General features: G+C 48.4%; 1 protein-coding gene across 1 annotated transcript in view; it reads left to right on the top strand.

The window, feature by feature from the left end:
* The window catches only part of LOC120028512 (protein FAM168A-like), a 30,330-nt gene extending 17,705 nt beyond the window's left edge, over positions 1-12,625 (top strand). Inside the window, exons 2-5 of the mRNA XM_038973708.1 lie at positions 8,050-8,213; positions 9,275-9,455; positions 9,720-9,860; positions 10,090-12,625. Of these exons, the coding sequence (XP_038829636.1) occupies positions 8,050-8,213; positions 9,275-9,455; positions 9,720-9,835 (461 nt within the window). The 3' untranslated portion in view covers positions 9,836-9,860; positions 10,090-12,625. The remainder of the gene's footprint in view (positions 1-8,049; positions 8,214-9,274; positions 9,456-9,719; positions 9,861-10,089) is intronic.
* Positions 12,626-12,943: the final 318 nt, after the last annotated feature.

The following is a 12,943-nucleotide window of genomic DNA, read 5'->3' as shown; positions in this document are numbered from 1 at the left end:
GTTCGACATTTTTTTTTTTCCTCATATCTCATGGTATGGTGATAATATGGTATGGTGAGGTCCCTCAGTATGGTGACAATATGGATTGGTGATAATATGGTATGGTGATAATATGGTATGGTGAGGTCCCTCAGTATGGTGATAATATGGTATGGTGAGGTCTCTCAGTATGGTGAAAATATGGTATGGTGAGGTCTCTCAGTATGGTGATAATATGGTATGGTGATAATATGGTATGGTGAGGTCCCTCAGTATGGTGATAATATGGTATGGTGAGGTCCTCAGTATGGTGATAATTGGATGGAGTGAGGTCTCAGTATGTGATAATATGGTATGGTGAGGTCCCTCAGTATGGTGATATATGGTATGGTGATAATATGTATGTGATAATATGGTATGGTGATAATATGGTATGGTGAGGTCCCTCAGTGTGGTGATAATATGGTATGGTAGGTCCCTCAGTATGGTGACAATATGGATTGGTGATATATGGTATGGTGATAATATGGTTGGTGAGGTCCCTCAGTATGGTGATAATATGGTATGGTGAGGTCCCTCAGTATGGTGATATATGTATGGTGGTAATATGGTATGGTGAAATATGTATGGTGATAATATGGTATGGTGATAATAGGTATGGTGGTAATATGGTATGGTGAGGTCCCTCAGTATGGTGATAATATGGTATGGTGAGGTTTCTCAGTATGGTGATAATATGGTATGGTGATAATATGGTATGGTGATAATATGGTATGGTGATAATATGGTATGGTGAGGTCTCTCAGTATGGTGATAATAAGGTATGGTGGTAATATGGTATGGTGAGGTCTCTCAGTATGGTGGTAATATGGTATGGTGAGGTCTCTCAGTATGGTGATAATATGGTATGGTGAATCTCTCAGTATGGTGATAATATGGTATGGTGAGGTCCCTCAGTATGGTGACAATATGGTATGGTGAGGTCTCTCAGTATGGTGATAATATGGTATGGTGAATCTCTCAGTATGGTGATAATATGGTATGGTGAGGTCCCTCAGTATGGTGACAATATGGATGGTGATAATATGTTGGTGAGGTCTCTCAGTTGGTGATAATGGTATGGTGATAAGATGTATGGGAGGTCTCTCAGTATGGTGATAATATGGTATGGTTGATAATGGTATGGTGAGGTCTCTCAGTATGGTGATAATATGGTATGGTGAGGTCCCTAGTAGGTGATAATATGGTATGGTGAGGTCTCTCAGTATGGTGAATTGATATGGTGAGGTTTCCAGTATGGTGATAATATGTTGGTGAGGTCTCTCAGTATGGTGATAATATGGTATGGTGAGGTCCCTCAGTATGGTGATAATATGGTATGGTGAGGTCTCTCAGTATGGTGATAATATGGTATGGTGAGGTCCCTCAGTATGGTGATAATATGGTATGGTGAGGCCCCTCAGTATGGTGATAGTATGGTATGGTGAGGTCCCTCAGTATGGTGATAATATGGTATGGTGAGGTCTCTCAGTATGGTGATAATATGGTATGGTGAGGTCCCTCAGTATGGTGATAATATGGTAAGGTGAGTCTCTCAGTATGGTGATAATATGGTATGGTGATAATATGGTATGGTGAGGTCTTCAGTATGGTGATAATATGGTATGGTGAGGTCTCTCAGTATGGTGATAATATGGTATGGTGAGGTCCCTCAGTATGGTGACAATATGGTATGGTGATAATATGGTATGGTGAGGTCTCCAGTATGGTGATAATATGGTATGGTGAAATATGGTATGGTGAGGTCTCTCAGTATGGGTGATAATATGGTATGGTTGATAATATGGTATGGTGAGGTCTCTCAGTATGGTGATAATATGGTATGGTGAGGTCTCTCAGTGTGGTGATAATATGATATGGTGAGGTCTCTCAGTATGGTGATAATATGGTATGGTGATAATATAATATATTTCCTCCCTCCCCCGTCCCTCTCTTCTTCTCTCTCTTAATTTCCTCCCCCCCTGTCCCTCTCTTCTTCTCTCTCTTAATTTCCTCCCCCCCTGTCCCTCTCTTCTTCTCTCTCTTAATTTCCTCCCCCCCTGTCCCTCTATCCTTCTCTCTCTTAATTTCCTCCCCCCTGTCCCTCTCTCCTTCTCTCTCTTAATTTCCTCCTCCCCTGTCCCTCTCTTCTTCTCTCTCTTAATTTCCTCCCCCCCATGTCCCTCTCTCCTTCTCTCTCTTAATTTCCTCCCCCCCTGTCCCTCTCTTCTTCTCTCTCCTAATTTCCCCCTCCCCTGTCCCTCTCTCCTTCTCTCTCTTAATTTCTTCCTCCCCTGTCCCTCTCTTCTTCTCTCTCTTAATTTCCTCCCCCCTTGTTCCTCTCTTCTTCTCTCTCTTAATTTTCTCCCCCCCTGTCCCTCTTCTTCTCTCTCATAATTTCCTCCTCCCTTGTCCCTCTCTTCTTCTCTCTCTTAATTTTCTCCTCCCCTGTCCCTCTCTTCTTCTCTCTCTTAATTTCCTCCTCCCCTGTCCCTCTCTCCTTCTCTCTCAATTTCCTCCTCTCTTCTTCTCTCTCTTAATTTCCTCCCCCCCTGTCCCTCTTTTCTTCTCTCTCTTAATTTCCTCCTCCCTTGTCCCTCTCTTTTTCTCTCTCTTAATTTCCTCCTCCCTTGTCCCTCGCTTCTTCTCTCTCTTAATTTCCTCCTCCCCTGTCCCTCTCTTCTTCTCTCTCTTAATTTCCTCCTCACCTGTCCCTCTCTTCTTCTCTCTCTTAATTTCCTCCTCCCCTGTCCCTCTCTTCTTCTATCTCTTAATTTCCTCCTCCCTCGGTCCCGCACACATAATCAACCTCAATCAACTACAAAACAGTTACAACAAAGTATAGTTCCAGTTAACAGACACAATACATAGCATGATAAATATGTTTCTGTTGTTGGAAAATTACACCGTTTCCCGAAGCCTTGTGAAATGGGAACACATCCAGGCAAGCCACAGACATCATGAAACACACACACACACTGCAGTGCTGCCATGTGTGTGTGTGTGTGTGTGTGTGTTAGAACATTAGTTGGTATGGTGTGTGTGTGTATACCTAGCGGACTAGGTAAAACATCTGCATGTGCCCTTGAGCAAGGCACTTCATGCTAATTCTTGTAAGTCACTCTGGATAAGAGCATCTGCTAAATGACTAAAATGTCAAATATATGTAGTGTGTGTGTGTGTGTGCGTGTGTGTGCATTGTTTATTAGTACTGTGTGAGAGTGTGTGTTTGCGGTTTGTTCAATGTTCCGAGGGTGCCTGATCGATGGTGTGTATCACACACACACACACACTTCTAATTCTGTTTTGACTACATGGCACCTGGGCTTACTGTGGCTCCAGTTTAACATAGCCCCTCTCCCTCTCTCAAGCCTCTCTTCCCCCTCTCTCAACTGGCCTCTCCTCTCTCAAGCCTCTCTTCCCCCTCTCTCAACTGGCCTCTCCTCTCTCAAGCCTCTCTTCCCCCTCTCTCAACTGGCCTCTCCTCTCACAAGCCTCTCTTCCCCCTCTCTCAACTCTCAACTGGCTCTCTCTCTCCAAGCCTCTCTTCCCCCTCTCTCAACTCTCAACTGGCCTCTCCTCTCTCAAGCCTCTCTTCCCCCTCTCTCAACTCTCAACTGGCCTCTCCTCTCTCAAGCCTCTCTTCCCCCTCTCTCAACTCTCAACTGGCCTCTCCTCTCTCAAGCCTCTCTTAACTCTCAACTGGCCTCTCCTCTCACAAGCCTCTCTTTCCCCTCTCTCAACTGGCCTCTTCCTCTCTCAAGCCTCTCTTCCCACTCTCTCAACTCTCAACTGGCCTCTTCCTCTCTCACACACATCTTCTTTCTCCCTCCTCCTTCAACAGACTCTCTCTCTCCTTTCCCCCCTCTCTTTACTTCAAAATCTAATTCTCTCTCAGCTACAGGTGGCTTACCAGGTGGCTTTTAAAACCTACAGTTAACGGAACCATGTGGTTCTAACAGCCAATCAGATCTCTTTTATTACATACTCCATTTTGGAGCTTCTGTGGAGTGACAGTTTCACTGCAATAAATGTTCTAACCGCTTCCCCGTGTTGCTATAGGAACGCTGCCATGGCCACCTCTGTAGTGGTCGGTGACAGTGAGTTAGACAACACAGAGACCAGCCCGTGTAGTTACAGAGCCACGTTCAGCGGGCTACTGGTGTAGTTACCAGGGCCACGTTCAGCGGGCTACTGGTGTAGTTACCAGGGCCACGTTCAGCGGGCTACTGGTGTAGTTACCAGGGCCACGTTCAGCGGGCTACTGGTGTAGTTACCAGGGCCACGTTCAGCGGGCTACTGGTGTAGTTACCAGGGCCACGTTCAGCGGGTTACTGGTGTAGTTACCAGGGCCACGTTCAGCGGGCTACTGGTGTAGTTACCAGGGCCACGTTCAGCGGGCTACTGGTGTAGTTACCAGGGCCACGTTCAGCGGACTACTGGTGTAGTTACCAGAGCCACGTTCAGCGGGCTACTGGTGTAGTTACCAGGGCCACGTTCAGCGGGCTACTGGTGTAGTTACCAGGGCCACGTTCAGCGGGCAAAATGGTAACGTTACCAGAGCCACGTTCAGCGGGCTACTGGTGTAGTTACCAGGGCCACGTTCAGCGGGCTACTGGTGTAGTTACCAGAGCCACGTTCAGCGGGCTACTGGTGTAGTTACCAGGGCCACGTTCAGCGGGCTACTGGTAATGTTACCAGGGCCACGTTCAGCGGGCTACTGGTGTAGTTACCAGGGCCACGTTCAGCGGGCTACTGGTGTAGTTACCAGAGCCACGTTCAGCGGGCTACTGGTGTAGTTACCAGAGCCACGTTCAGCGGGCTACTGGTGTAGTTACCAGGGCAACGTTCCGTGGGCTGCTGGTGTAGTTACCAGGGCCACGTTCAGCGGGCTACTGGTGTAGTTACCAGGGCCACGTTCAGCGGGCTACTGGTGTAGTTACCAGAGCCACGTTCAGCGGGCTACTGGTGTAGTTACCAGGGCCACGTTCAGCGGGCTACTGGTGTAGTTACCAGAGCCACGTTCAGCGGGCTACTGGTGTAGTTACCAGAGCCACGTTCAGCGGGCTACTGGTGTAGTTACCAGGGCCACGTTCAGCGGGCTACTGGTGTAGTTACCAGGGCAACGTTCCGTGGGCTGCTGGTGTAGTTACCAGAGCCACGTTCAGCGGGTTACTGGTGTAGTTACCAGGGCCACGTTCAGCGGGCTACTGGTGTAGTTACCAGAGCCACGTTCAGCGGGCTACTGGTGTAGTTACCAGAGCCACGTTCAGCGGGCTACTGGTGTAGTTACCAGAGCCACGTTCAGCGGGCTACTGGTGTAGTTACCAGGGCCACGTTCAGCGGGCTACTGGTGTAGTTACCAGGGCCACGTTCAGCGGGCTACTGGTGTAGTTACCAGGGCCACGTTCAGCGGACTACTGGTGTAGTTACCAGAGCCACGTTCAGCGGGCTACTGGTGTAGTTACCAGGGCCACGTTCAGCGGGCAAAATGGTAACGTTACCAGGGCCACGTTCAGCGGGCTACTGGTGTAGTTACCAGGGCCACGTTCAGCGGGCTACTGGTGTAGTTACCAGGGCAACGTTCCGTGGGCTGCTGGTGTAGTTACCAGAGCCACGTTCAGCGGGTTACTGGTGTAGTTACCAGGGCCACGTTCAGCGGGCTACTGGTGTAGTTACCAGGGCCACGTTCAGCGGGTTACTGGTGTAGTTACCAGAGCCACGTTCAGCGGGCTACTGGTGTAGTTACCAGAGCCACGTTCAGCGGGCTACTGGTGTAGTTACCAGGGCCACGTTCAGCGGGCTACTGGTGTAGTTACCAGGGCCACGTTCAGCGGACTACTGGTGTAGTTACCAGGGCCACGTTCAGCGGACTACTGGTGTAGTTACCAGGGCCACGTTCAGCGGGCAAAATGGTAACGTTACCAGGGCCACGTTCAGCGGGCTACTGGTGTAGTTACCAGGGCCACGTTCAGCGGGCAAAATGGTAACGTTACCAGGGCCACGTTCAGCGGGCTACTGGTGTAGTTACCAGAGCCACGTTCAGCGGGCAAAATGGTAACGTTACCAGAGCCACGTTCAGCGGGCTACTGGTGTAGTTACCAGGGCCACGTTCAGCGGGCTACTGGTGTAGTTACCAGGGCCACGTTCAGCGGGCTACTGGTGTAGTTACCAGGGCCACGTTCAGCGGGCTACTGGTGTAGTTACCAGGGCCACGTTCAGCGGGCTACTGGTGTAGTTACCAGAGCCACGTTCAGCGGGCTACTGGTGTAGTTACCAGAGCCACGTTCAGCGGGCTACTGGTAATGTTACCAGGGCCACGTTCAGCGGGCTACTGGTGTAGTTACCAGGGCCACGTTCAGCGGGCTACTGGTGTAGTTACCAGAGCCACGTTCAGCGGGCTACTGGTAATGTTACCAGAGCCACGTTCAGCGGGCTACTGGTGTAGTTACCAGAGCCACGTTCAGCGGGCTACTGGTGTAGTTACCAGAGCCACGTTCAGCGGGCTACTGGTGTAGTTACCAGGGCTACATTCAGCGGGCTACTGGTGTAGTTACCAGAGCCACGTTCAGCGGGCTACTGGTGTAGTTACCAGGGCTACATTCAGCGGGCTACTGGTGTAGTTACCAGGGCCACGTTCAGCGGGCTACTGGTGTAGTTACCAGGGCCACGTTCAGCGGGCTACTGGTGTAGTTACCAGAGCCACGTTCAGCGGGCTACTGGTAATGTTACCAGAGCCACGTTCAGCGGGCTACTGGTGTAGTTACCAGAGCCACGTTCAGCGGGCTACTGGTGTAGTTACCAGGGCTACATTCAGCGGGCTACTGGTGTAGTTACCAGAGCCACGTTCAGCGGGCTACTGGTGTAGTTACCAGAGCCACGTTCAGCGGGCTACTGGTGTAGTTACCAGGGCCACGTTCAGCGGGCTACTGGTGTAGTTACCAGAGCCACGTTCAGCGGGCAAACTGGTAATGTTACCAGAGCCACGTTCAGCGGGCAAACTGGTAATGTTACCAGAGCCACGTTCAGCGGGCTACTGGTGTAGTTACCAGAGCCACGTTCAGCGGGCTACTGGTGTAGTTACCAGGGCTACATTCAGCGGGCTACTGGTGTAGTTACCAGAGCTACATTCAGCCCAGGTTGTTAGCCATAGCTAACTAATGAGGTAACATGACTGAACAAGGTGTAGCCTCAACAAATGGTTAACGGTCCGGAAGTAGCCTAGTTTTACACCGGCTTTATGAATGTAAAATGCGGCGCGTCACGATATAAATAAAGAGAATGTAGCGCGGTAGACTTTAGTCAGATTTTAGTCAGAGATAGTTTTGTCTCTATTTTTAGTCAACAGTGTCACAAGCCGGCTCATAGCCTGTGACAAAAATGAGGGGACACGAACAACAGGTATAGGCCAATTTAAAAGTGTTCTTTATTATAAACAAACTATTAACTTAAACTAAGAAAAAGGAATGAGGTGTGGAAGTATCATGATGTAAGGTGTATGTAAAGTGCATGGATGCGTGAATATGTGTGTGTGAACATGACTGAGTGAAAACTATGCAAAACTACAAAGGAACAAACAAATCATGAGCATACCTGGAGGAGCAGAGAGAGAGAGAAAAGTGATTAGTGAAACAGTTTAAATACTTAGAGCCCAGGTGACTCCAATCACTAACGACCCTCCTCTGCCTGCAGGAGGAACCGCCCCCTGCACTGCAGAGGAGGAGCCGTGACAACAGAAATTAAAAATAATTTTCATTTAGTTATCTGTTTTTTTCTGGGTCTATTTAGTCAGTAATAGTGTCTTCATTGCCACTGGAAAAATGTGTGTTTGACGAATATTTTAGTCACAATTTTTGTTGACAAAATGAATACTGTGCTATGGTACCTCATTAGGACTGAGAGGAAGGCTGTGTTATCCTGATACATGTGTCTTGGCTGTTGGACTTATGTTGCTTCTCTCTCTCTGTTTGTGTGTGTGCGTGTGCGTGTGCGTGTGCGTGTGCGTGTGTGTGTGTGTGTGTGTGTGTGTAGGATACACAACAGCGGGTACTCCATATAAAGTGCCCCCCACCCAGATGAACGGAGCCCCCCCGCCCTACTCCCCCTCCCCCAACCCCTACCAGACAGCCATGTACCCCATCAGAAGTGCCTACCCCCAGCAGAGCATGCAGAACCTGCAGAACTTATATGCACAGGTGAGCACACATACCCTTCACACACACCCTACTCCACCAACTCCTACTACACATACCCTTCACACACACCCTACTCCACCAACTCCTACCATCAGCAGCTTCTACACACACACACCAATATACAATCCTAACCTCAGCAAACATACCCCCTCTACATCTACCCTCAGTAGAACCTTTATGTACTGGTAAACACACACACACACACACACACACCCTACTCCCTCCACATCTACCCTCAGTAGAACCTTTATGTACTGGTAAACACACACACACACACACACACACACACACACACACACACACACACACACACACACACCCTACTCCCTCCACATCTACCCTCAGTAGAACCTTTATGTACTGGTAAACACACACACACACACACACACACACACACACACACACACACACACACACACACACACACAACCTACTCCCTCAACGTCTACCCTCAGTAGAACCTTTATGTACTGGTAAACACACACACACACACACACAGACACACACACACACACACACACACCCTACTCCCTCAACGTCTACCCTCAGTAAAACCTTTATGTACTGGTAAGCACACACAGACACACACACACACACACACACACACACACAACCTACTCCCTCAACATCTTCCCTCGGTAGAACTGTTATGTACTGGTAAACACACACACACACACACACACACACACACACACACACCCTACTCCATCAACATCTACCCTCAGTAGAACCGTTATGTACTGGTAAACACACACACACACACACCCTACTCCCTCCACATCTACCCTCAGTAGAACCTTTATGTACTGGTAAACACACACACACACACACACACACACACACACACACACACACACACACACACACACACACACACACACACACACCCTAACCTCTCTCTCTGTCTCCCTGTAGGCAGCATCGTATTATGGCCAGCCAGTGTATGCGGCTCAGCCCTATGTAAATCAACACACTACTCACATGTACACACACATAAACACACACTAACACAGACACACACTAACACAGACACACTCTAACCTCTGTCTCTGTGTCTGTAGGCGTATTACACCCAGCCTGTGTATGCTGCTCAGCCTCAGCCACATGTAATCCACCACACCACAGTGGTTCAGCCAAACAGCCTGCCCTCAGCCCTCTACCCCGCCCCGGTCCAAGCCCCTAGAAACAACGGAATGGCTGCCATGGGGATGGTTGCCGGGACCACCATGGCTATGAGTGCAGGTCGGGCTGATGACTGAGGAAGTTGATGTAGCTACAGCATGTGCTGTTGAAGATATTTTCATATTAAAATACCTTTTTGAATTATTTAATTTAATTTCCTATGCTAAACTGATTATGCTTAAGTTATGATTATATTGCTATTGCGTGTTTTTTGGTGTTAAGTTGTATTAGTTTCGGTCGGTGCCATATTGACCATAATGCTGCGGTCAAAACAATAGTGACAAAATGGCATCCAACGATGATGATTCGTGTGTCGTCCTGTAGGAACCCTGCTGACCACACCTCAGCACGCTCAGCTGGGAACGCACCAACACGTCACCATGCCACAGTACCGGCCCCAGGGCACACCTGGATACAGCTATGTCCCTCCCCACTGGTAGACCCCCCCCCCCCACCCCACGAGAAGTAAGTCATGTGACTAGCACTCCTTTACTAGCTCTCTCCTCTCTTTCGCTTTCCTCATTTCTCTCCTCTCTCTTTCGCTTTCCTCATTTCTCTCCTCTCTCTTTCGCTTTCCTCATTTCTCTCCTCTCGCTTTCACCCCAGAACCTTTCCAAGTCATCTTATAATTCCAAATGTCCACATTCCACTCTTAAATCAATCCAATATCTTCTCACTTTCTCTGTCGTTTCAGATCTGGAGTCCGACATGGTATGCAACTACTCCAGTCTTACACGGGCTTCTCACAGTCACCATGGCAACCTCACACCTGTCTGCAACAACAAAACTAAAGGCAACGGACACTTGCTGCATTCTCTAGGGTTTTACAGAAGCTGCTTGATATTTTTATGTTTACTCAACGATTCTTTTCTTTTTGTCCTTTGATTCGCCAATATGTCGTGTCATTACATTGTTTTCCACATTCTTACATCATCATTGGAACTCCAGAGTGATTGACCAATCACGAGTGTCTGTTGCTCTGCTCGTGTACTGTGTGCTGCTGCTGTGTGTCAGTGGTGGGAATGTACTGGTCACGTGCTGCTCCATCCCTGTCATCATCACCAGCTGATGCTGCCAAATGTTCTAACCATTAGATATCAGCACAGTGCTTTGATTGAATTCATAAAGATTTGTTTTAATCCCTTACTTTTCCTTTCCAACAAAGCACTGTGTTGGAACAGCGTACCTGACGTTTTCTTTACATCCTGTGTGTTGGAACAGCGTACCTGTCGTTTTCTTTACATCCTGTGTGTTGGAACAGCGTACCTGTCGTTTTCTTTACATCCTGTGTGTTGGAACAGCGTACCTGTCGTTTTCTTTACATCCTGTGTGTTGGAACAGCGTACCTGTCGTTTTCTTTACATCCTGTGTGTTGGAACAGCGTACCTGTCGTTTTCTTTACATCCTGTGTGTTGGAACAGCGTACCTGTCGTTTTCTTTACATCCTGTGTGTTGGAACAGCGTACCTGTCGTTTTCTTTACATCCTGTGTGTTGGAACAGCGTACCTGTCGTTTTCTTTACATCCTGTGTGTTGGAACAGCGTACCTGTCGTTTTCTTTACATCCTGTGTGTTGGAACAGCGTACCTGTCGTTTTCTTTACATCCTGTGTGTTGGAACAGCGTACCTGACGTTTTCTTTACATCCTGTGTGTTGGAACAGCGTACCTGACGTTTTCTTTACATCCTGTGTGTTGGAACAGCGTACCTGTCGTTTTCTTTACATCCTGTGTGTTGGAACAGCGTACCTGACGTTTTCTTTACATCCTGTGTGTTGGAACAGCGTACCTGTCGTTTTCTTTACATCCTGTGTGTTGGAACAGCGTACCTGACGTTTTCTTTACATCCTGTGTGTTGGAACAGCGTACCTGTCGTTTTCTTTACATCCTGTGTGTTGGAACAGCGTACCTGTCGTTTTCTTTACATCCTGTGTGTTGGAACAGCGTACCTGTCGTTTTCTTTACATCCTGTGTGTTGGAACAGCGTACCTGTCGTTTTCTTTACATCCTGTGTGTTGGAACAGCGTACCTGTCGTTTTCTTTACATCCTGTGTGTTGGAACAGCGTACCTGTCGTTTTCTTTACATCCTGTGTGTTGGAACAGCGTACCTGTCGTTTTCTTTACATCCTGTGTGTTGGAACAGCGTACCTGACGTTTTCTTTACATCCTGTCCTTCTGATCATCTTCCACTTCTGATAACAAGGGGTGTCTTCCAGCTTATAGCTGTTTCTTAGATAGATCTGTAACGTCTTGATCCGCTGTCTGACTAGATCTGTAATGACTAGATCCGCTGTCTGACTAGATCCGCTGTCTGACTAGATCTGTAACGTCTTGATCCGCTGTCTGACTAGATCTGTAATGACTAGATCCGCTGTCTGACTAGATCCGCTGTCTGACTAGATCTGTAACGTCTTGATCCGCTGTCTGACTAGACCTGTAATGACTAGATCCGCTGTCTGACTAGATCTGTAACGACTAGATCCGCTGTCTGACTAGATTCTGTAATGACTAGATCCGCTGTCTGACTAGATCTGTAACGACTAGATCCGCTGTCTGACTAGATCTGTAATGACTAGATCCGCTGTCTGACTAGATCTGTAATGACTAGATCCGCTGTCTGACTAGATCTGTAATGACTAGATCCGCTGTCTGACTAGATCTGTAATGACTAGATCCGCAGTCTGACTAGATCTGTAATGACTAGATCCGCTGACTGACTAGATCCGCTGTCTGACTAGATGCAGCATCACAATGGCCACAGTACTTACCAGTTACTGAATTCATTTCAATCTAGAGGTATTTTGTCATTAAGCTTAAACCTATAAATTGCAATATATATATATTTATATAGCTGTATGTGTGTACAGGATGTGTGGTCATGCACACAGTCACACAATTACACATACACAGATACACACAGTCTTGTTTAACTAAACTGGTGGGGACATACAATTCAGTCCCATTCAAAATCCTATAAATACACACACAAGTCATACTTAAAGCAGGATCACTTAATGTCAATCAAATAATCATATGTGGAATCAAACGTGTGCCAACACAGTTAAACACACACACAAACACATGGTCACACACACACACAGTACATTAGACTACCACTCGGACTGATAGCGTGTTGATGAACATGTTTAGGTGTTAAAGGCATGTGGAAGCACTGGGCAGGGTGACATGGCAGAGGGGAGGATGAGGAGTGGAGGATCATGAGAGGAGGGGAGGATCAGGAGAGGAGGAGAGGGTCAGGAGAGGAGGGGTGGGTCAGGAGAGAGTAGGGTCAGGAGAGGAGGGGAGGGTCAGGAGAGGAGGGGAGGGTCCGGAGAGGAGGGGAGGGTCAGGAGAGAGTAGGGTCAGGAGAGGAGGGGAGGGTCAGGAGAGAGTAGGGTCAGGAGAGGAGGGGTGGGTCAGGAGAGGAGGGGAGGGTCAGGAGGGGTGTGGTGGGTCAGGAGGGGAGGGGAGTGGTGGGTCAGGAGGGGAGGGGAGTGGTGGGTCTGGAGGGGAGGGGAGTGGAGTGGTGGGTCTGGAGGGGAGGGGAGTG

This window comes from Salvelinus namaycush, chromosome 34 (assembly GCF_016432855.1).
Source record: "Salvelinus namaycush isolate Seneca chromosome 34, SaNama_1.0, whole genome shotgun sequence".
NCBI lineage: Eukaryota > Metazoa > Chordata > Actinopteri > Salmoniformes > Salmonidae > Salvelinus > Salvelinus namaycush.
Note: the sequence above shows the minus strand (reverse complement) of the source record. Positions and strands in the feature narration are given on the sequence as shown.